Raw genomic sequence first — 24,616 nt, forward strand, 5'->3', positions numbered from 1 at the left:
GTTACTGATTAGGAATCTGGTCGGAACAAAAACCTGCAGCCACAGGGGTCCACCAGGACCGAGTTTGGGAAACGCTGGTGTATGGTAATGAAAAACAAGTCATATGAAGAATAAATATTGAAACACTCAGTACTGAACTATAAATATTTATATACTGCTTAACAAAATTAAGGGGACACTTAATCATCACAGTTTTACACCAAGGTAATTAAGTTTCAGGGTTATCCATCTTTCCCGGTAGGAAGCATAAGTGATTGATTGTGAATCCACTTCACCTGCTTTGGTGCAAATAAAAGTGACGAGGTGTACTGGAGAGGCAACAGCAAGATAACCCAGAAAAGGGAATTGTTTTACAGGTGGTGGCCACAGGCAGTTGCTCTCTCCTTAACCTTCCTGACTGATTCTTCTCTAGTTTTGCACTTTTCTAGTGTCCTTGCCACTACCGGTAGCATAAAGTGGTACCTGCAGCCGATTCAGGTGGCACAGGTAGTTCAGCTTCTCCAGGTAGTGGAGATACCAGGCTTCTGGACTGTCTGTAGTTTACCAGGTGATGTCGCTAAAGAAAATGAAATTCTTGTAAAATAAAAACAAAACAAAAGAAGCCAGTAAGAAAAAAAGCTGAATGTAGTTTGCCACCACCAAGATTTACTGTCCATCTCCATGTAAGTGGATTGACCTGGAAACAGGTGTAAAAGACGTCAGATATCCAGCCAATGCATTTGCAGTTTTTAAGGTGGAAGAGGAAATCCAAACCAGTAGCTGGCAAATAAGTAGCCACCTTCAGCCTCAGGGTATTCTGTGTCTTGACAGTGCCTCCCGGGTCAAGAAAGGAATAAGACCCCTTTGGAAGACGAATGAAGGTTTTCGTGTTTTGGCTGAAATCTGCATCTTGATTGCCTTTTATTTTGGTTTGGTCCGTTTGTAAAGTTACAAGGACTTGCCTGAATGAGAAAGTTTTGGGATTTAGTGGGTTTGTGGTAGCACTAATGTCCATGTATAAGGTTTATGGTCTGTCTTGTGTGTTTGTTTCTTTTATTTAAATTACCAGGGCATCAAAAATAAAAGAACAGATTAAAGTATGTGTTGAGTTCTAAGAATAGCAAGTTTGATTGTTTGAAATGTAAAGATCATGTTAGGATTTGGATTAATTAATATTGATTATTCTGAATGGGGATACCGACAGGGTAATGCACTCTATTTTGACGACTGGGTCGAAAAATTCAAAATATAGCGGAGTTTCCTTGATATAAAAGAAACATCATTGAAGTACAGGTGCATTTTCATGAAAATATCAAAAAAGTAAATGGACAGTGGCTTCATATGCTGTAAAATGATACTATTCCACCATGCATTTCACTGTAGTATAGTTTCATTAAACTGGACTTGTGCTAAATGCTTTCTTATATTACATTAGACATATTTAATCATCAGTCATAATGTGTACATCTAGGAGAAAATTAATCTGACTGCTGGACCTAGATCTAAACACCAAAGTCACAAACTGAAGTGATGGAGGCCACATTTGGTACCTGGTGTGACAGAAGGCCTCCATCTATTTCAGAACTTTGTACACTCTCCAGGATACAGTGAGAGTAAAGAGGTTGAATTGTATCCCCAGACTAAGCCCTATTTTATAAAAGTTATTTAAACATTGTTCTCCATAACTGTCAAAGGATGTCTCCTACAGCAGCAGAGACCACTCATTTATACAGCTTCTCCTAACACTCTGTCGTCATTGGTATGGGCATCTAACCCTGGATTTAAACATTCTTCTTAACGGTGTATCCTGTGCTTGTTAAATGAGATCAGAAATAATTTGATGAAAGCTGAGGTTCAGCCAAAGCCATTAAAGTGTGGTGTGTTTTTGTAGTTTGCTTAAATGGACAGCGCGGCGTGTGATTCAGGAATGTTGTTTGGAGCATCGTGATGCATTGTGTGTTGCGTTAGAAAACAGGCAGGTAGGCAATTACTTTGAGTTTGGTTCGGCTTGTTTTTTAAAAGAGGATTATGATTGTTTCTGTATTTTTTCCTAGAGAGGGTGTGCCTGGATGAGACCCCAAATTCCGTGCTCTTGGTTTCGTGGATATTCGAGTGATAAATGGTAATTATACTGGACAAAGTGTTGGAGTTCTGAGTCGATCATTGCAGTGATGTCAGTTTCTTAGTTTCTTTTGGAGTTGTTGAACGTCTTTAGCTAATAAGTTTTAAATTTTTTATTGCTGTGTACTCCCACACAGGGCTGAACTTGGAGTCAGAGTTAGAAGCAATTGTGGGGTTACAGGAACTGGGAGTCGATCCGACTAAATGTAAATTGCAATATAACATGTTTAAAATACCCAACTTCACATATAGATTCAAACAAACTAATTTGTTTTGTAGTCTTTTCATAAAAATGTCTTTTAATTTTGTAAATTTTTTGTCAGTCTTGTCTTTTTGTTCAGTTTTACTCAATGTTAGTTTATATTACTTATTAAAGAAATCACAACCTGTGTGTGGTCTTTGGGACAAAAAAAAACAACCCAAAGACTCCCTAGCAGTTTTAATTTATTTGTGAGCTTGGAGAGGCGTCGGCTAACTCTTAAGAATTACCAAGTACAGAGGACATGGACCCACCTGTGCTTGCTGCGCCTCTGGCTTTCATAAGAAGACACTGGCGATACCATATCTTAGCTGTATCGCTGGCATATGAATCCTATTGATCTTTGTCTCAAGAAAATACCTCCAAATAGACAATGTCTTTAGTGAAAACTTCAAGCCTTGCCCTCTGTTGCTGAGGTGTCCACTTGCATATTGCTGAGCCACAGTGTTTGCTTCATTTCGACATTGTGTGTCTCCATCTCATCTGTGTCATTAGCATGACGTTGTTGTTGCACGCAAGTCTTTCGCTGTGAGAAGTGAGGTGCTTGGAAGCACCAAAAAAAAATTAAAAGTGCATGCTTACGCCATCTAGTGGCTGTGTGTGGTGATGTGTCCACAGCTCTTCCAGCAAAGGCCGTTTTGTTTTAAATAAATAATCGCAGCACTCGCGGCTTAGTGATGGGGCATGGTGGCTGTATAGTCTCGGTGTCGGCGTTTCTCACCTAGTGCCCAGGTGGAAGGCTGCCCACATCCGTGATTGTTCCTGAGGCTGTTAATGTGCTGCAGCTGCTATGGCCCCTCAATATATAGAAGTGTGAGTCGGTTAGGGGAGAGAGAAAAAAGAAAATGGACGGACGGAGGTTGCAGCAGGAAGCAAGCAAGTTGGTACAGGGGAGCGAGCAAGAGTTAGGCTCGCGGCACCTGAGTAGGCAGCCTGGGTGTGTGGCCAACACCTGGGAGAAGTAATGGTTGTGGTCGTTTGCTTGTTTGGAAGGGCAGGAGTGACCAGAAGGCGCAGGACTCTCCGCGGAAGGTAGTGGGAGTCGGGACTTGGGATGTGGTGTTCCCTGCGTGAGAGCCTTGGTCGCAGAGGAATTCCCAAGTCGCTGTCCGGAGGAGCCGACCAGAGCCAAGGATCGGTAAGGCAACTGACAGCAGAAGCAGGCACTGAGAAGGTCCGCAGCAGAGAGAGCGTCTCGCCTGCTGTAAAGCCCATCCGGGAGAAGCAGGTGAGATGCTAGTTTGAAAGAGACACCGGGCTTGTCATTGATTTTAAAGACTGCTTCCTGATGAATGTTTTAACCTCGTTTTAAAGGATTGTTTTCTGTTTATTGATTTTAACCTCCACAATTCACTTCTGCTTTTATTGGATTATTTATTTATTGAACTCTTTTTGAATCACTGCACTATTTATTTGAAATACTTTGTTTTTGTTTTCTTGGAGTTAATAAAAGCACTTTTGCACATTTTTACCATCCCTTGTTCTATTGTTCTTGCCTCACTGTCTAGCTCATCAGTAGCATTACCGACGGTGTTGGGTTCAAGGGCTCCCAAAGAGCCGCTGGGACCATGGAGCAGAACCTGCATCGTCACACTGTGGTTGAGCGAGAGGAGAGTGGACTGCTCCATACACACACACACACACACAGGTCTTTCACTTCTATATGTCTAATGAGACAACAGCATCACTGCAGCCTTTAAACTGAAACTTTAACAGGTTAGGGTGCTAAAAAGTAGCCTTAAGATTCACGCTTGCACTGATGAAATGCTTCGTATCTCGTAGGTCATGTGTTTCCAGTCAACACAGTAAAGTTTGGGGTCACCCAGAGATTTTTTGGGGTTTTTGATAGAACCTGATACCTTTTTATTATCAAGATACCATAAAATGCATCAAAAGCATTCCTAGTGTTGCTAATGGCTGTTACTGCTTGAAATGATGAGTGTTTTTTTTTTATTTATTGTTCACATATGGCTGCAAAGCCCCATTTTCGGCACCAGTTCCTTCAATGTCCTAATGGCACACTCCCTCAGTTTATCCTAAATTAGTCATTTTAATTGCTATTTGGTTATTAGAGAAGATTTAATTGTATTAGCACTGCTGAAATCTTTTATTCTGTTTCCTTGGGTTGCACAGAACTGGCATTCAGTTCTGGGCTCACAAATGGCCAAAATGAAACTGCTCTCTCAAGGAACAGGTCAGGCTATTCTTGTTAGCAGAATGAAGGTTTAGCCCTTGTGACAGAATGCCACAAAAATGAAGATTTCATACAAAGGTCTCTGTTACTGTCTTGAGAGAAGTGGGGAAACTGGATCTAATCAGGAGAGAAAAATAGCAGCTGCATATGAAGATAAGGACATCAGAGTCCGTACCTTGAGAAACAAACACCTTACAGGTCCTCAGTTGTCTTCACTAAATACACACCAAAGAATAGAATGTAGGAGGAGAACAGGCATCCCAGATGAGATGGAGAAAAATATATGGTACTACCCGCCCGGGAGGCCAGAGCAACAAGCTGGCCAACTGAGTGGAGAATTTACTTTGTGTCCGGCTGGCAAGACATAAGGGACGGACCAAAGGAAAGTGAGATTCAAGAGAGGTTCCATTCTCTCATATGCAAGGTGGCAGTGATCCTTGTATGGAAGCCCAGTCAGGACACACTAAGGGGTGCTTGGCAGACAGAATCTGGAAGTGCAGCCCTGTCGGGGTCCCTATGTTCCAATGGAGGGTCTGTCGGGAGGGGAGAGACCACCCTACTTTCATTATGGCCCAGAAAGTGCTTCCTGCAAAACATGGCATGACACCAGAAGTATTCCCAGGTCTAGCGTAAAAGGAAGTCAGAGTCAGGAGGCAGTGGGCGACACGATTGATTGTATAATTGTGGCGTGTTAATAGAAAGAGGTCTCTAAAGGTGCTTTGTGGAATAAATTTCCTTCATTCATATAATGCATGGTGGTATAATGTCTTTTTGGTTTGGTGCTCTATGGTGCCCCCTTGTGGTCACAAAGGAAAAGACTATTCTGGAATGCAGGCCTAAAAAGGGGGGGGGGAGAATGTTTCAAACAAAAACAAGCAACACGTAAAACTAGCAAATACAGAGAAGACGTTAAAATGGGCAAAAGAGCCCAGACATTGGACAGAAGATGACTGGAATTATAAGTGTATTCTGCTCCTCATCCTGGTATTGCCTTTCTCTGATGCAGAAGACCCTGTTTGGTGTGTGTTTAGTGAAGAAGACAGCTGAGGACCCATAAGGTGTGTATTGGACTCTGGTGTCCTTCTCTTCGTATGCACTTGCCCTTCTTTTTCTCTCCCGGGTAGATTCAGCTCGCCCTCCTGTCTCAAGACAGTAATGGACACCTTTGCATGAAATCTTCCAATCACTCAATGAAATGAATTTCCCATTCAGTCCCTAGACTTGCAGTCAGTGACATTTTCCTTGCTTTTCAAAAACCTCTCCAGCTCGCAAAACCATCTCTAAATTTACCAACTTTGCAGATGGCCGCCAATGCAGCCCTTCACTAAATTTACCAGCACCTCCCCAAAGAGCTGTGAAGGTTTTCACAGGATTTACATAAATACCTACAGCCTTTCAAACATTTCATTTGGAGCTTACCAGACAACAAAACTTTCTCCATCGTGCAGTAGGTGACCACTCAGCTTCCTTCCACCTTCCTTTCAAACAGATGCAGTTTGAGGAGTGATTGTGGCGTTTTGAACAGTGCAGATTCTTTGAAGGGTCTCCGTGAGGAAGATTGCGTCTGGTTAGGGTAAAACCGTTCCCAACAGACTGCACCCCTGTACATTTTCCTCTGGCTGCATTTCACAATTCCCTTCACATTGTCCTCCGGGTCCTTTTTCACTTTCACTTCTCCAAATGGAGTCACCTGGCCCCTGTTCAAGTGATTGTGTGCCTTGCTGAGGTGCCACTTGAGCGTATGTGGGCATGGAGACTTTAATAAGGCACGCTGTACGTGTCACTGTAATGTATGTGAAAGACGCATGCAACAGAGGGGAGTAGGACAGACGGGGTCAGAATCATACAATCAGCAGCACGTTTCTCAAGGTCATCGTCAACAACAACAACATTTATTTATATAGCACATTTTCATACAAACAGTAGCTCAAAGTGCTTTACATATTAAAGAATAGAAAAATGAAAGACACAATTATAAAACAAAATAAATCAACATTAATTAACATCGAATAAGAGTAAGGTTCAATGGCCAGGGGGGACAGAAAAAACAACCCTCTGTCTCTTGGCTCGCACAACAAAAAATGGCTTTGTGTGTGCTGCTCAGGCAAAAATGCGGGCGTGAACCCTGACAAGTTAAAACAGAAACAGTCGACTCACATAGCACCGCAGGTATGTGGGCTTTAAGCCAGTAATCCTGCCTGGATTCCTTTATCTTACCAGGCCGTCAGAGACGGTGCTGTCTGGGAGTACAAGAGGGGCCGAGAGCAGTGCTGCCCAAATCATTGCCTGAAATGGATGGCACTGCGTTTAGAGCTGTCGCCTCACAACCTACCAGATTCTTTGGTTCAAACCCCTGCCCAGGTGCTGCCCCTTTTCTGTAGGGGTTTTATTTTAAACAGCACTCTTCTCACTACCCAAAACTCTTTAGATAAATAGCGGGGAGCCACTTCAGCCATATCCACCTGGATGATGCAACGGCAGCCATTTATGTGCCAGTATGCACTGCACACACATTAGCAATTAGGTGACGAAGGGGGGAGAGAGTTATTAGCCAGTAAGGGACAGGGGATGATTAGGGAGCCAGAATGGTTAGGGTTGGGGTGGGCAATTTAGTCAGGTTATTGAAAGATGCCCAGGGCCTGGCACTAATTTTTTTTATCATACAGTGTCCCTGTCACTGCACTGGGATCCACATACAGATAACAGGGTAAGCGCCCCCTGCTGGCCTCACCAATACTTCTTTCTGGATATTCCTGCTGTCCTCTCAAAGCTCCAACGTTTGAGTTCACTGGAGTTCCAAAATCTCCAGTGTGACTTATGATGGGCTACAGTTCTGTGATTTAAGCAGGTCTGAAAATAGATGAATGGATTTATCTGCACAGACCTTGGGGAGGGCATCTTATGTTTCAATGTAGCCATGAAAAGTGGAATTTTCCATAAAATCTAAAAACTGAGAAACTGGATAAACAAAAAAAAAAAAAAATCAAAACACACACCTTTTGAAGACTCGTTAGTGAATGAGAGTGTGGTGTGTTTGTGAGTGGATCCATTTTTTGGGATGACACCCCGTCCAAGCCTCCCTGGCACCTTTTCATTGTGAAGACCATTTGCTGAACATTGTGCTCTGTAATCTGAGCGCCCACTACTGCCATTTCAGCAGAGAATAGGACATCACTGTCCACGAGAGAGAAGTTTGGAACTGCAGGTGATATATGAAAGCTGTAATCTGAGGCGGTGATATAAGTTTTTTGCTCAGACGGACTGCAATGCTCTATAAATGCACTCTTCAGGTCTGTTTTACACAGAACTGTGCTGTTATATTTTATTTAAGTCTTATTTATTCTTTCATTGTCATCTATGTATATCATCTTTCATTTGAATGAGCAGGAAGTGTACCACTTAACCAAGGCTGGAAGTGACTTCGCTCCTTAACAGGGAGAGTTGGCCATACTTTTAACAATGCAGTGCATATACAACGGGTCACATAATGCAGCTTGGTGTTTCAGAACAAGACTTGATCGCTTCATCGTCCCCTGAGGTATCCTTTCACCTTGAGAATACTTAATTGTTTTAACTAGGGGTAGATTATGGAGTCACCCATAATCATTTGGATAAACACACACTCCATTGTTTCATCGACCCAAAGGCCACTTGCCATCACTAGCAACCTGGGCACACATCTGGAACACTCTGATGGTAGATCCACCCCAAAATTGCATAGATAAAGCACTCAGGATTGAAGCTTGTAGACAGAGCTGTCCATTACCAGAATATCTAGACAATTGGTGCAGCATCACAAGGTCCTCGACACCAGTGAGGTATTTTCCGTACGTCGCTTAAATCATCCGAGATCAGATGCCTCATCTTGGATGAGTTAATGCCGGTGAAACTCATCCGGGATACGTCGCTTTTTCAAGCGCAGCCGTGTAGTAGATTAGTCTAGCTGGATCCAGTCATTCAAGATAATTGTGCGTGCCCGCGCTGATTGAAAAGCCCATATATATTGAGTCAAGAAAACATGATCAGCAAGTCTTTGATAGGCTGCAACAAAATGACGAAAGAACGGGCGCCTTTTTTCCACACAAGCACAGCAGGACCTTTTACTCAAAGGATATGAAGAATTTCAAGATTTAATATGCACAAGGGGTGACACTGCAAAAACAGCCCAAACCAGAAAATTAAATGCTAGGTAAGTGTGCATTGTACTTACTGAACGCAGCATTTCATTTCCTATGTGTCAGATTAATTATTATTTAATATGTCATAATTCCAGATCAAACGTGAGCACAAGGAGAACATGGGACAGGTTAAAGTGAAGTACACAAATATACTTTAAACTGGTAAATATTAGTATATCACTATTTAAAGAATTGTTGACATGAAGAATCATATATAATATAAAAATACATTCATTTTAAAACTAATAAGAAGGCAGACAAGCAAAAAACAGGTGGAGGTCCACGCGGTCCAGACCTAACCCCTGCAGAAGAGTTGGCTCTCCAAAATGCCCATCGCCCGGTTTCTGAGGGCATTCCAGGGGGAAGCTCCACCTCAGATCCAGTGGCAGGATGTAGTGGTCACTTCATTTCAGGTAAAGGATGGTCATTGCATATATTTGTCCTCAATGCGTGCCATAGGTATGTTCCATATAGTTGGGTTAGTTGCAGGGAATGTCATATCCGTAGAACTTGTGTCTGACCAACAAGATATTGACGATAGTCAAATATTTGATGAAGACACTGTGTCTGATTATTCATCAGGAGGAGAGGTACATTTTCCAAATAATGTTTGATCAGACTCCACTCTGATCAGTCCCATGTGCCGCTATCACTTTTGGAAATCCTGGGTAATGAGAATGTTAGGCTGATTGTGAGATTCTTTATGGAGCTGTGGGTGTTTTTGCCTGTGTATTACCTACCTGCAATGGCATGAAACACGTCTTTTATTGTCTGCACACGCAGGTGTCCAGGAAACACTATGAAAACCCGAAGGAAATATTTCAGAGCCAAACAGACTTTACGGATTGCCTGGCAAACTGCACTTTTAGATAGATTTTCCACATTGCCTAAAGTATATAAAAAAAGTGACGCTTGCAAAAAACCTCAAAGCAATGCGCACTGTCTGTGTGGTTGTGAGAGCCCGACTTCGCTTTGTTTGACTTCGAATATAAGGTGCTAGTAAATATTTGAGGTACAATATTCCCCCTCAGCTAAAGCGGTATCTTTCAAAAAGAATTTCCTCCTGGAGCAATAAAGGATCTCGCCGATCACACAAAACCCTCTCAATATGAAATTCTCTTCTTATAATTTGCGCACCGATATCAATTGGTCACTCATTCATGAACAGCAAAGCCATGACTGAATGAATTCCATGCACGGACACTGATTAAGTGTGTGAGCTAATCCTTGTTTACTTTGAACAAACCTGAGGATTTGGATGTGCTGCTATGACAACACATTCAGCAAGAGTTTCGAAAAAGATCCAATTACATCCGGCTAAACGAGTAATCCATGTACGAAAAATACCCCCCCGGTGGCTTTTTGTCATGAAGCACAGCCCATCTGCAACACCAGGGGTCATGTTAGAGTGAGACAGAGAGACATGAGAGAGACTTGACTCCATTGACGGGACTCTTCTCACCTGGATGTTGAAGAACGCAATCTTAGCATTAGCCCAATTGCTCAATTTAAAGAAGCAGCTCGGGACAACAACCTCTTTTGGGTGACGCTGATATTTCCTTTCCTGTTAATCTTCAGTTGCCACATCTTCACAGTGTTATGATTGTTTCATTTTCAATTTTTATTTCTTTTTTTTGGGATGCATATGAAACCAATTTTTTGGGCTCTCCTGCTATAGATGATGCAATGCCAGCTCATTCTTTTGATGATTCATCCCTGGCTGATGTAACTTGTCCAGCACCATTGCCATAGCAATGTACGTGCATTTCACTGCTCTGAATACATTTGGAAAATTGGACGTTGCTGCAGATTGCTCTTTGATGTTTTGCAGTTCAACCACAGTGTAAGGAAATCTTAGGTATCTGGATGACAAGTGGATAATACCATCCTATACAGCTGGCATGGTGCGACTCAGTGATGACTGAGAAATACCCAATTGGCCAGCCAGTTCCTGTTGAAAAGCTCCTGTGGCTAAAAACCCAAGAGTGGACAGAACTTGCAATGGAGCAGTTAGTACATAATTCCTTAAAGTCTGCCTTTGTAAAGCCAGTGCCAGTTCAGCACACAGCTCAAGAAGAATAGCTCTTGGAATTTGAAATCAACTTAGAAGCCAGGTAGCTGGAAAAGTTTTGCCATTCCATGCACCATTATATTGTTGCAGAAGGATTACAATCAAGTGAATTAAATTTGTAAATGATATGCAATCAAACCCCGTGTATTTGATAACGCCCGCATCATAGATGTGAATCTAAAAAAGAAAAGCAGACCACACACCACACAAACGGTAGCACTGCTTTGACACTGGGTGCTGCCAGTTTGCAAAACCAAGCATAAACTTATATATACGCAAGGGGGAAGGGTGCTGTGAAAAGGTGCATGGCTCCAAGTTTAGTTTTTATACATCTCGAAGTGAGCATAGAAATGGGTGTACGCAACATTTTTGTGATTTGGATAAAAACAGTGAAACTTACATGCTGCTTTTCCTAGTCTTAATTATTCTGGTTAAAAACCATCTGGTGTGAACTTCTAACTATGATTTATTGTTTTTGGTTTGGCAAAAAGATCAAATAGAATTCTAGTTTACAAACTCAGCTAGGCTTTGACACATTTACTTTTCTGGTCCCTATACTTTCATTAAAAGTATGACCTCTTGGGCACAGCCATCAGCAGTGTGTCTGTTTGCGGAGAGAGTGTTGACCTTGTCGAGAGGTTTACTTAGCTCGGCAGCAACACTCATGTCTCTGGTGTCTCTTCCTATGAAGTCTGTAGATGGGATGAGAGAGCATGGGGGTCATGAGGTCGCTAGAAAAGGAGTGTGTGGCACTCCCGATATCTTTGCAAAAGCATAAAGCTCCAATTCTTTAGAGTCCTGGTGCTTCCTATCTTGCTATATGGTTATGAAACATGTACGATATTCATGTGACCAGAGACAAAGACTGGACTCCATCGGAATTGTGGCTCTTTGGAGAATCCTTGCATACAGCTGGTTTGACGTTGTGTCCAATGAGCGGTTACTCACGGAGTCCCAAATGAGGCTCATTGCTTATATTGTGAGGGAGTGTCAGTTACAGCACTACAGCCATGTGGCACAATTCCCCAAGGGTGATCCAGCTCTCAGGATTTTCATTGCTGAGAACCCGAACAGTTTGACGAAGCTAAGGGGATGCCCACGTAACACCTGGCTGTGGCAGATAGATTGTCATTTCTGGGGAAAGTGGGACTGGACCGCGTGTCTGCCTATGGGGTTGCCAACCGGAATCCCAAGGTGTTTCATTGTGGGGTTGGTGCAGCAACATGCTGTACCAATGCATGCTCACCAACCTGTCCTGACCTATACTTTCCATCTACTCTGTAGAACATACAAGAGATACCTTTAAAGCAAAGATGCATGTTTATCTTAGACTATACTGCCAAGATATTGCTGTCCACTGGAATTTTTTATTATATTTTCTTTTCTTTTTTAATTAATATTACTTTGCTTTCGCAAATATTGAAATACCAAAGCAATAAAATAGACAAGGGCACCTGCTAGGATGAGATTTTCCATTTTCTTTCTCATAGGGTTATCAGGCTGAGGGGAGATGCCCCCAACAGAGAATCTCATGGTGGGAGTTTCTTGGTAAGTTTCATTAACCAAGGTGTATCAGCCTCAGTGTGTCTAGGATATTCTTGGGGACCAAGGTAGCCTTAAGGTTTAGGTTATACCCGGGGACACCTGTGTGTTGTTCATTCAGTAGTCCTATGTGGATTACTGAGTGTGTGTGTGTGTGTGTACAGTATGTTAAAGTCACACTGTGAAAGAAGACAACTAAAAATAATGAGCTTGGTGAGCTCCACTCACCCCACAATAATACATGTCAGGCACTGTGAGCAGGACTTTGTGTAGAATCCTATTTGTGTGGAAATCTTCTAAGAGAAATGTTAAAGAGGGGTTGTTAGTGAGTGGCACTGTTGTTGTCACTGCAGACTAGCATTTAGCCAGCAGCTGGCAGTCTGCAGCCAGACTGTTCTGTAAGTTCTCTAGTCCTGCATTGTGGCCAGCTGAGCCCTCCCTAAAAACACTACAAAGGCAGTAACCAACATGAAGTTAGAGGATTTTGCACGGATGGCTGCTGGTCAGACATGTTGTCAATGATTTTAGAGACAATCAATAATGGAGAAAAAAAGAATTGAAAAAAGAAATGTAGGAAGCTATCAGTGTGTGTAATGATGTCAAAGAGAAATGCCACAAAGAACAAGCAGATAGTGCCCGTTGTTAAAAAGTACGTGCTTTACTAGGGTCTTGGGATCTGAGAAAATGGAAAGAAAATACAGGAGAACTGCTGCTTTTTAATAAGGTCCTTGTTATCTCAGATCAGACTAGAGAGCTGAGAGCTTCACAATTGACCAAAAATAGAGCTGCAAGTTGACAGCATGACGACTTAAAGAAGAGTGGAAATGCAGGCATTTTGTTATGCTGATAGTTGTACTGGAAGAGCAGGCAGACGTTTACAAGGCCCAGTGAAGCCTGTCTGTGGATTGTTGTGGGAAAGCAGGCAAGTACACACTTTGAAAAAGGAGAAGGTGGAGCATGCTAGTCAGAGAAATTGATAGTGTTGAAGTGAATGAAAGGGACTATGTGGTTTCAATCACTCTGGACCACGAAGGACAAGGTATGGCAAATTGTAGCCTGTTTGTAATAACACCTGGCAGAAACTAGCCACACAAGAGCACCCAGAGGGTCAATGTGTGGGTTAAATTTACAGTGCGAGAGCAGACTAAACCAAAAACTAACATGGCAAGTTCTCCTCACCCCATGATAATGCAGTCACCCTGAAGGAATCCCAGAGCAGAAACACCCATGTTGATACACACATACAATAGAAAATTGTTCTCTCTACTCTGCTCTGCTCTGCTCTGTGGTATCACCAGCTAAATGTCACCGGTTAGCAGCAAATCAGAGACCTGTGATTACAAAGAAGCTCTCTCATCTCAATAAGCTATAAAGATAGGAAAGCTTCTAAAGTGCACCAACATATTTCCATGTATACAATGTTAGACTGTCTTTCTTCTGACATTTCTAAGTTCACATTGTGAGGGACAGCCAGCTGGGATGCCCTCAACAAGGAAGGTTAGGGGGAAACAGCATGCATAGGACATTGTCTTCCCTGGACTGCTAGATGGCAGCCCCCCTGGGTTGCCACAGTTTTCCACAAGGCATCATGGGAACTGGAGTTCTTCGACTCAGCCCTGTTGGGTTCCGTGGGCACCGCCAGGGGGTGTTCTGGGGACTCACGAGCCATACCTTGTTGGGCTCTAGTCTAACCTGGAAGTGCACTCGTACCACGATTATGAGACACCAGAAGTACTCCTGGGTTTCACATAAAATTACCTGCCTGCTACTGCTTGAAGAGGCAGAGTCAGGAGGAAGGAGGACGAAGCATTCAGGGAGGAGCAGAAGACCCAGTGACGGAAAGAGAATGAAGAAGATGAAAGGCAAAGAGTTACAGAGAGTGCTGTGTGCTTTGGATCCTGTGCTTGTACTGTGGTTGCTTGCCAGGGAAGAGTTTCCCACAAATAAAAATCCTCTTGTTTATTGGCAACTTGTGGCCTATCTGTGTCAGGTGTTTGGCCCCCTGGTGGCCACAACGTCAACTCCAGACTGAATCTGGGTCATGGCACCATTTGTCTCTTCTTAGGAATCGATTCTGTGGTGTCAACAGCTGAACACTACTTGTCAGCTGTGAACTGGTTGCCTTCTGATTACAGAAAAGCTCCTTCTTCTCAGTAAGGCATAAAGGAGTAGCCCCCCCAAATCCATCACACTTCTTTGGGTGCAACTTCAGGCCAGCTCTCTCCCAACCAGCCCCAACTTCTGCATTCACCTAGACTGCTACACTAAATCTGAAACGTCTAATTTGAGTTATAACCCGTCTATCTATCTCTACAGGGGAAGATGGAAAAAATAGACATGACATTTTCTGTAAGTGACCGAAGCAGGGAAAAAGTCAAATCCCCAAAATGGATACAGATGCACTTTAAGATGTTTACTTTTAAACCCCACCCCTCTCATTAAAGTCAGGTCTAAAGGCAGAGATGAAACAGAAAGTTAAGAAAGGAAGTGAAGAGGAGTTCTGGCTGGCAGAATTGTGTCAGTGAGTCACATGAGTTGGAACAGAAAATGGGCAGTTGCAACAGCAGACATTTCCAGGAAAAGTTCTGTTACATTTTTATAGCTGAAGCCACAATATTTCACAATTTTATAGAGTTAGTTTACCAGCTGAGGCACTTGCTGATAGGATTCCCTGTACCAGACATTTCTACTAAAGCCTGATGATTGTTGTGATTACATAACAGAAGTGATCCCAAAATTGCCACAGCTGTCAAAACCTGGGAATATCTAAAATTGGTAAAAGCAGGATGACACACTTATGTGGGGACTGGCAACAGCAAAATGCAACAATTTAAATTTAAAATGTCATTGAAGCTTCTACTCTGGTACACAAAACCTGGTAGAAAATCTCTTTGTTTCTGAGCTATATATTGAATTACATGAAGATCCAAAATATATGAGAAAAAAGGCATGTAGTGATTAAAAGGATGATGGCATGTACATAACAGAGGCAAATTTGCTGACCATCCCATTTATGATTTTTTCAGAACTCTGTTTTTCAGGAAATTGGGAATTATTACCAGCTGCTCTTTCATCTATGGAGTTTAAATATGCTGAAGAGAGTTTTTAAAAATGGAAAAAATTAATGCTTTCACATTTTAATGTAACACCCAAATGTATGCACTGTGTGACAAAATACACATGTGAAAGACTCCACACAGAAAGATCAAGAACTAACCTCTGTGCCACCCCATAGGCCAACTTGAAGTGTTCCGTTTACGTCATAGCCCCTTGATAAGTTGTAGGTGCAAGTCTGGAAGGTGAAATATTGAGGAAGACCACTAGAAATCTGACTTCACATATGAACCTAAAAAATAATTCATAATGTGTTGAAAGCCTGTCTTAGTCCAAAAGCCCAGCTATTGAGTTATCATAAGCACAAAATCTATTCCATGTTGCCAAATTCCTGTCTTTAGGCATATCTAAGTTAAATTTGATTTTTATTCAGGCATAATTCCAATTTGTGTGAAGATACACAGATTGTTTGAAGGTGAAATTTTTTTCCATGTGCAAAACTCCAGTAAACCGTTTGGCAGCTTGGCGTAACAGCTTAGATATATTGTTACAAGATTTTCTTAGGACCATCCAGGAGGCCACCAATGTAATGTGACAGAATTAAGACATTTCCCCCATGTTTGCTTCTGCACTTAACCCTATATATCATGGTGGCCCAGCTTTTAGCACTGTTCTAGACTCCTGACTGCCTAATCACCATTTATATGATATTGGCAAGTTCTTCCCATGTCTGATGGGTTTTCCGTGCATAATTTTTCATCCCACGTGATGTATATTTATGTTACCCTGGTGTCAATTACAGTGCGTGTGTGCATGTGAGTGGACCTTGCAATGCACTGACACTGTGTTCTCCGCTTCTTACTCTCTCTAATCTACTGGTTCTGTTCACTATGATGATGAACTGTATTAAACAGGTTTTAAAGTGGATGGGTGAATGCATTATCCTTTAAATAAGTGAATCTCAATAATTTTACTAATCAATCAAAGTAAACTAAATACTAAAATGAAGACTTGACTAAACTCCAAGCACATATAAATTACTAGCAGTGGTACCTGGTGCTGCCCGGGGTAGGGACACCAACTAAATTTCGAAATGAAACATAGCCTGTGGTATTTGTCTGTACAAATGGTGAACCTGTGAAAATTTGGAGAAGTGAGGTTAAAAAGAGTGGATATGCATGTCAGTGATGCACAAGCAGGGGTACCAGCTGATGCCTGTACTAGATTTGGGATGGATATTTGAGGAGTAAACCGCAAGACAATGATTATATTTTTATATTATGTACATTAAAGAACCATCAACAACTAATCAAATCAATTTAATACTATATTAAACAAATATTATAAAAGTAAAGTTGAATAAATTGGACTCTGCAGCTGCATGAATAAAAAGTATCACTTCAGGTCCCGGAAATTGCTCAAAAGTTGATAGAAATCTACGTTTTGTACCTAATACTTGTATACAAAATTTGACTGACATAATTCAAAGCGTACTGAAGTTATCGGGTTTACATTCACACAGACATAGACACAGACAGACAGACACACAGACATGATTCCAAAAATGGTATTTTCGGACTCAGGGAGGTCTAAAACATTGACATTCATCAACATTTTGAAAATCGAACTTTTGTAAACAAGAAAGTAGAAACATAGCCTATGGTCTTCCCTGCACAAATGAGGAATCTCTGTAAAATCGGGTGGAGATGAGGTTCACCAGTGTGGATCTGAATACCAGACAAACACACACACAAACACACTTTCAGCTTTATATATTAGGTGAATTAAATACCTTTGAGTAGATGTCACTGCCATAATAGTGTTTGTTAACAGATGACATAAAAAAATAGAAATTAGATGTAATTGGATGTCCATCTATACTTTCCAATTTTAGGTCTTGTACTTCCAATGTGTTTATTTTCAGGTTTGTTCTAAGCAGACCACTCTATCAAAGTGAAAGCAAAGAGAGATTAAGTGATTTATAATATACAGTAGGTCAGTGGAGCCATAGGTAGACAGTCTGCTTAAACTTCTTTAGAAGTAAGTAACCAGTGTACTAGCAAAACATCATAGGTACTACAGAAAGAGACCGTATTTAAAGAAATGTATACTACAAGTGGACACATCCACAGCGGCAGACAAAATGTAAAGAAAACACAAAGTCATGTAAAATGCACCATCTGGCCTTCCTAATATCATCTTTGTTTATTGAGATCATTCGGCTGAATTACTTACTAAAACTGATATGTAGGGCCATTGTTTTTTTACACTTTGTGTATTGACCTGTGTAAATCATGGAATCATCCAAATGTCACTAGAAATACAAATCAGAGCAGTCAGACAAACAAACTGATGTAAACAAAAAGGTAAGAACTGTTTTTAATCCTTTAGTGTTACTGTTGACAAAATCGGAAATTAAGTGCAGCTAATCTCAGTTTTGTCTATAAAGTTATTGTGGAATGCAAATGGCATGCATTTCTAACTCTCAGCTTAGCTGATGAGGGTCTCAGACAACTAAATGTTTCAAGCCCCTAATTTTTTTTTGAAGAGGAAAGTATTTAATGAGAAATTAGAAACATTTAAACGTTTGTGATCAAAAATATGGTATTTATTTTTTCACAAGTTATAAACAGGAAAATACATTCCTTTGCAGCTGTTGCAAAATTGATAAAACAGCCTGAAGGGGTGTACATGTTGGAAAGCATCAAACAATAAATGATTTTGTTTTGAAGAAAAGCCTTCACAAGTCTGCACATTTAGGATTTTTAAGAGGTATGTAGATTAACAATGGTAAGAGACACAAAGGCAAAACAGTCAAATATGTATTCTGCCAAAAAATACAAGCATGTGCCCCACAGCACTGAAACATGAAGAATGAATACACTGTGTGTGTATGTATGCAGTGTTGTAACAAAGAAAACTTTACTTCTGTAAATAGTCAGTTTTGAAGTGCCTTAAGACGTTATCATCAAGTCTGCATGGGTTTTCTTCTGATATTTTGCATCACTTCTACATCCCAAGCACATACTTCTTAGTTTAACTGGCAACTTTATACTGGCGGACTATAAGAGTATGTGTGTCCTGTGATGAACTGACAACCTAATAGTGCCAGGGTAAGCACTGGCCCTCTGCAAACAATTCATAAAGAAATGCAGGTTAAGACATTGCCTTGATGTATCTTTTTACAAAGAAAAGTAAGATGCATTTCCAAACACTTCCCAAGTGTATTTAGCTGCAACAAAAGAATCAGGAAATGCTAACCAGTGTTAATTAAGTGAAAATTACCTCTCATTGCACTTCCTCTTTTAGAGCTGTAACTGATTCTGCCTATACGTTATGACAGAGCTCACAAATGACTGTAGTTTTTAATAACTGACTGATCACTTCTATATTTTTTTTATTAAAAATCAAACGTGTATATGCATTTCCACACGAACACTCAAAACTCCAAGAATACTGCATTTCAAATTTTGGGAAACAATGAGCTAATACATTCATCCATCCACCCGCTGAATCCAAACACAGGGTCACAGAGGTCTGCTGGAGCCAATCCCAGCCAACACAGGGCAGGAACCAATCCTGGGCAGGGTGCCAACCCACCGCAGGACACACACAAACACACACTAGGGCCAATTTAGAATCGGCAATCCACCTAACCAGCATGTCTTTGGACTGTGGGAGGAAACCGGAGTGCCCGGAGGAAACCCACGCAGACACGGGGAGAACATGCAAACTCCATGCAGGGAGGACCCGGGAAGCGAACCCAGGTCTCCTAACTGCGAGGCAGCAGCACTACCACTGCACCACCGTGCCGTCCCTGAGCTAATACATGAGATACACAAAGGACTATGGGATGAGGTTTCTATATTCACAACATTAATCCTTAAATTCAGTGTTTTCAATTATCATTTCTTTAATTCTGCATTCCTTAAACGGAACTATCAGGGCTAAGTTGCATCCAAAACAACACACCATCAAAATCAAAGGCGACTCTCAACGCAGGAAGCCATAATGGTCACATCTGTTTGGGAACACTCTCTTCAACACTAGTAGATAAAATGTTTTTAGAAGCTGTGATCACCCCATGAAAGACAGATTTTGAAAAGTATGCTAATAGTTTTACCCCCTGGATAATTTAAAGATGGTGGCCAGGATGGTGATATATCATGTTGCAACTGTCTTGCATTCATACATAGTCGCTCAAACAAGATCAGGCCATACCGTACCAAGTATGTAGCACAAGTTAAAGTCCAGGTATTGGTCTTGTCAAGTCTCGACTACTGTAATTATTTACTGGCCTAAGTACCTGTATGAGCTACCAGGCCACTGTAGATTATTTAAAATGCAGCAGCACATCTTGTATTCAATGGACTCCTCTTTTCAGGTCAGTACACTGGACCCTTGTTATGCCCCCATTAGGTTCAAACCCATAGTACTCAATGAGTCACCTCCTATGTATATGGAGGCACCCATGAGTTCCTATGCTCCTTCTCACCCACTCAGGTCTGCTACTGAAATACATCAGGTAATAGCATCTCTGAGGCATCAAATCATAAGCACCTTTCATGTGTGGCTCCTATGTAGTAGAACAAGCTGCCCAACTCAATGCATTAAGTGTTTTAAGCCTTTTTTGTTCTGTAATTGATACCGGTTTTGATGCTAAGGTACTTAGTTGCTAATAAAAAGAAACAAGTGTTGTGTTGTTCTGCTTGGTTTAGAGCTCTTCACTTGTGATGGTCAATTTTATAATCTTGTTTTATAACACTTGTTTCAAAACAGTCCCCAGACTGAATGTTACTTGATTATGTTGACCTCTTTCATAAGTCGCTTTGGATAAAAGCATCTGCTAGGTTAATAAATGTAAATGTAATTGTACAATAACTTGTGCTTTTCTGAAATACCATTATCCAACACAGATACATATAAAAATATTTAAAAAGTGCAAGAGGCTGTTTAGGCATTCATGTGTCAAGAGGAGAACCTGAGCAACAGCTCTTCTGCTTTTCTCCTGCTTTCAATTGACAACGCCCTGGTGAAACCTCAGAGATGCCCCCCAAGGATAGGTGTTCTTTCTCCCCAGTTGAGGCCAGGCTCTTCAAACAAAGTGTGTTGTCGCAAGCTGACTTCTGCACGGAGTGTGATTTTCTGAAAGGCATATGAAAAGTATGGGTCACCATGGTGGATCCATGAAAACACAACTCTCATCATTAAGACCACCTTTCTGCATTCTGCTCACCTGAAAATCTCGAATGTAGGTAAGAAAGAAACTGAGAAAGGAAAAGGAGATCAGCCATTCTGAAATGGTACTGACCAGATGTGATGTGTATCCCTGTGGAAACAGAGAGAGGCAACAGTCAAAAGAGACACTATAGACATTTAAGAATTTATGAGCCTAACCCCTAAATTTTGGATTTGTGACTGTATTCCATATCTAAAAACACAAGTTATTTTTTATTACACAAGAACACCATTTTATTCTGATTCAATTTTAATTTATATACAGCAGGGATGTGCAGTCAGGGGAGGCAGCTGTTATCATAAAATGTAAAAAAAAAAACTAATAATGATAACATAAAATAAATGTGTCCACTGGTCTGTGCTATAGATTAGTTTTTTTGTAGGATTCCAATAATTTTGATAATTTTTATAGGTAAAATCACTGAATTGGAGCATTTCCTGTTCAAATACAGGGGAGAAACGTGAAGTGCGGCAGCAACGAGCCTCGCCTCACCTCAGACTGCGCTCTCCCTCTCACACTGGGTTGATGTATGCAATTGGCATGTGCCTATTTGTGCCTCTCTGTATGTCGTCAATATAATGTTTGTAGACCTGTTTATTATACAGCCTGACTTTCTACAGTCTGGCTAATATCTTTAATGAATATGTGTGACAAATTTAGTCTTGCTGATCGGATACTAAACCGCAGTGAAAAGGCACAAGGTGAGGCAGACAGTACCGTGCCTCACCAAAGGGGACGCATGTGAGCCCAACAGGTGCTTGTTGCTTCTGTTCTACACAGAGGCTCTGGGCGCCATTAAGTTAGCGATATCAGAAAGTCAAGTGCACTGCAGCGGTCTGTTTATTTTTATTTTTTTATTCTGACTGACTGCCAAAATAGAAGATTAAGACTTTTAAAACTAAAGGAAAATAAGGAGGACTTTAACAAGAAAGTGACAGAGATTTTAAAGAGAAGGATAGACACATGGATTTCATTTACAAATAAAGGCAAGACAATAAACGGTTTTCAATTTCATAAAAAAATGGGATCAGACTAAGAAAAAAACAATCCAATATTAAAAAACTAAATTTTGACCTTAAATAAAATATTCTTTTGTTTTTCTTGTTATCCTTTTGTTGAACAGTCTGTATTAAAATTGATTTAAGCATCAGAATTAAAAGCTTTTAAAAACTACTAAATATTTCAATTAAGGTCAAAACTGAAATCCATTTTTTGTACACCATTCTATACTTTCATTTGTATTGAATGAGTATGAATTGTGGAATTGCAACGGCAAATTTAGAACACATGGAAGCTGCAGAGCAGATGCGCTCTCTCCGCTCTCTCTCGCTGCTATAAATATAACATTCTTTCTTAGCCAAATATGTATCTTACCCGCTGTATGTGTGTGTAAAGAATTCTGATGAGATATGAAACATAACCAGTAGTCAATGTGCATGCTGCTAACTGAATAGTGAATAAGTTACTCTTTTGGGTTCATATATTTGTAAATCTGACTCTGAAGGAGTCAGTGCCTCACCAGCCATGAATCTCACTGCACGTCACTGATATACAGTATATATAAATTTATAATATAAATACTGTATATATAAAATTAGTAACTCAAGCACAAAGGTGGACCATATTTGGTACATATAGATTTTTATATAAATATATATAAAATTATTAACTCAAACACAGAAGTGTACTATAAAGACCATATAAAGCTCTTTAGGGTTGCATTAAGCATTGAAAACACTACATTATAGTACAATACATAAAAACAAGATAGCTATACTCCTTTTATAAAAGCATGGCCCTCCCACAAGGTGTAACCAATGAGTACTCAAACAAGCAAACATGTGGTGCTGCCTTTGTATCATAACATTTCATAACTCAAAGTTCTTTATGTCTACTGCTTTTAATATGAAACATTCATAATGATATGAGCTCCTTGTGCTGCTTTTGTATCTAAAACTATAAAATACATTGGAGCTCTGTTTCTTTACTTTTAGAGCAGTCCCATTGTAGTCTCACAGATATAACCTTCCAATGCAAGTTTTCCTTATCGCGATCAAACTTTTTGTTTCCTTTTAAGGGAATCTAAAATCTAATTAAAAACTACTTCCATAAAAATTTCGTCCATCACTTTTCTGAACCAGTTTTCCTACTGCAGGGATTTGTGATGTATGCTAGTAATGAAAAATAAACAGAAAAAAGTATTTTTTAAAATGGTATGGTATGCATTTCAGTACTTTCAGAATGGAAGTAAACATTTGTTTTCTTCCCCTAAACTTCCCCTCCACCAACCTTCAATGTGTTGTACAGTTCAATGGAAAAGACATGATTTAACATGCTGGAGACTGACATCCCTCCCTCATTGTGATTGGCACTTCAAGGAGTCAACCTTGCTTAGACATGATCAAGAATTCATTGGGAACTCATGCTCCTTCACTTTGACACAATGAAGACTTCACACAGACTGGCTGCTCCAAGCGGGAGGTGATGCAATAGCACAGCACAACAAGGAGACAGGTGATTGTGCAGTGCATCATGGAGAATGGAGAAAGACGGAGGGTTTTGGAATTATTCATTATTTGTTTCTGAACCATTTGGATATCAGTGCTGAGGTTTGAAAGCTGGTTTTGATACCAAAGTCAAAATGTTTGTGTCAATCCAACACTACTGTAGGGTCAATGTCGCTGCACCTCTCAAATGACTCTGGTCTGATATTTGATGTTGGATTAATCAACTGTGTTTCCACTCCTTGATGTCATTGAACACTCACCAGAAGTACTGTACATCAATAACTATGGAAGACTGCCTAAATCCTACTACATGTGGAAATGATCAGCTCTCAAGAAGGCACATAGCTGGTTTACCACATAAAGTCCCTGTATAACACTTTCTGAGAGATTCCTTTAGCTCTTTATTTTACTTTTATTTATTTTCTTTATCTATCCTTGGAGTCATTCCAGGATAAGACAATGCTTGCATCTAACCTATTAAAACCTTTCTTACTGTCTACGATATGCCATGGGACTCTCCTTGTCTCGCCAAAGTAATTTTCCTGGCTTTTCCTTAGGTCTCTTCTCTAAGAAATGTAAAGAAAGTTTTACTTTACTTTTACTTCAGTTAAACAGGTAATCATAATATATACTATATATTCCTATATATTCTAGAGCACCTGTGGAAATTAAAGGAAACTGCATTCAAAATGGAAACCGAAAAGAACTTCTTCATATAAAGGTTTGTGGGAACTTGGACCAAACTATTCAGTCATGTAGTTAAAGGGTGTGACCCTGATAGGCTTTAAAACTCATCTAGATTAGACAATGGGACAACTTAACTATTAGGCAAAAAATAAACAGTTTGATGTATTTAATGTGCATGTGTCACTTTTAAAATGCCTTGTGTTCTATCTGACATGAACCAGAACATGACCAAGTCATCCTTACATTGATTACCTCTTCTTCCAGAGGTGTCTTCAAGCACCTACTGCTCACCTACAAAATATAGGAGTCTAATAGTGCAGGACACTACAACTGCCTGCATCTCAGGTACATCAGAGATGATCCTCTAACAGCAGCCTTAATCCCAATGAGAATCATTTAAGGAAATAAACATAAAATCAAGGCATTCTCCTTCGTAACCTCTGATTCTTACACCTTTTTCATGTAAATATGCCTTTTCATTTTTTATTCTTTCAGTGCTGTTTATACTCTTGCAATAACTATATGTATGACATTTCTATAAAGCATATACCTTGTACTTCTAAAGTAGACAATTATTTACCATCTTACCGTCTCATTTGGATCCCAGTGCAGCTTTGTAGCTAGGTTGACTCCGGGAAGACTTCTGTAGGTTATAACTGAGGATACTAACACTGAAGAATTAGTAGTTAAAGAAAACTTTCAATTTCTGCAGTGAGCTTATGTTTATCAACATTTTCAGTTCAAATTGAAACGCAAAAAAAGAATGCAGCAAGCCTACTACTTAC

General features: G+C 40.5%; 1 protein-coding gene across 1 annotated transcript in view; it reads right to left on the minus strand.

Moving 5' to 3' along the window:
- Positions 1-19,509: 19,509 nt before the first annotated feature.
- The window catches only part of LOC120525923 (DNA damage-regulated autophagy modulator protein 2-like), a 34,898-nt gene continuing 29,791 nt past the window's right edge, over positions 19,510-24,616 (minus strand). The window contains exons 6-8 of the mRNA XM_039748619.1: positions 24,420-24,502; positions 20,635-20,727; positions 19,510-20,543 (exon numbers count right to left, since the gene is read on the minus strand). Of these exons, the coding sequence (XP_039604553.1) occupies positions 20,439-20,543; positions 20,635-20,727; positions 24,420-24,502 (281 nt within the window). The 3' untranslated portion in view covers positions 19,510-20,438. The remainder of the gene's footprint in view (positions 20,544-20,634; positions 20,728-24,419; positions 24,503-24,616) is intronic.

Source organism: Polypterus senegalus, chromosome 3 (genome assembly GCF_016835505.1).
Source record: "Polypterus senegalus isolate Bchr_013 chromosome 3, ASM1683550v1, whole genome shotgun sequence".
Classification (NCBI taxonomy): Eukaryota; Metazoa; Chordata; class Cladistia; order Polypteriformes; family Polypteridae; genus Polypterus; species Polypterus senegalus.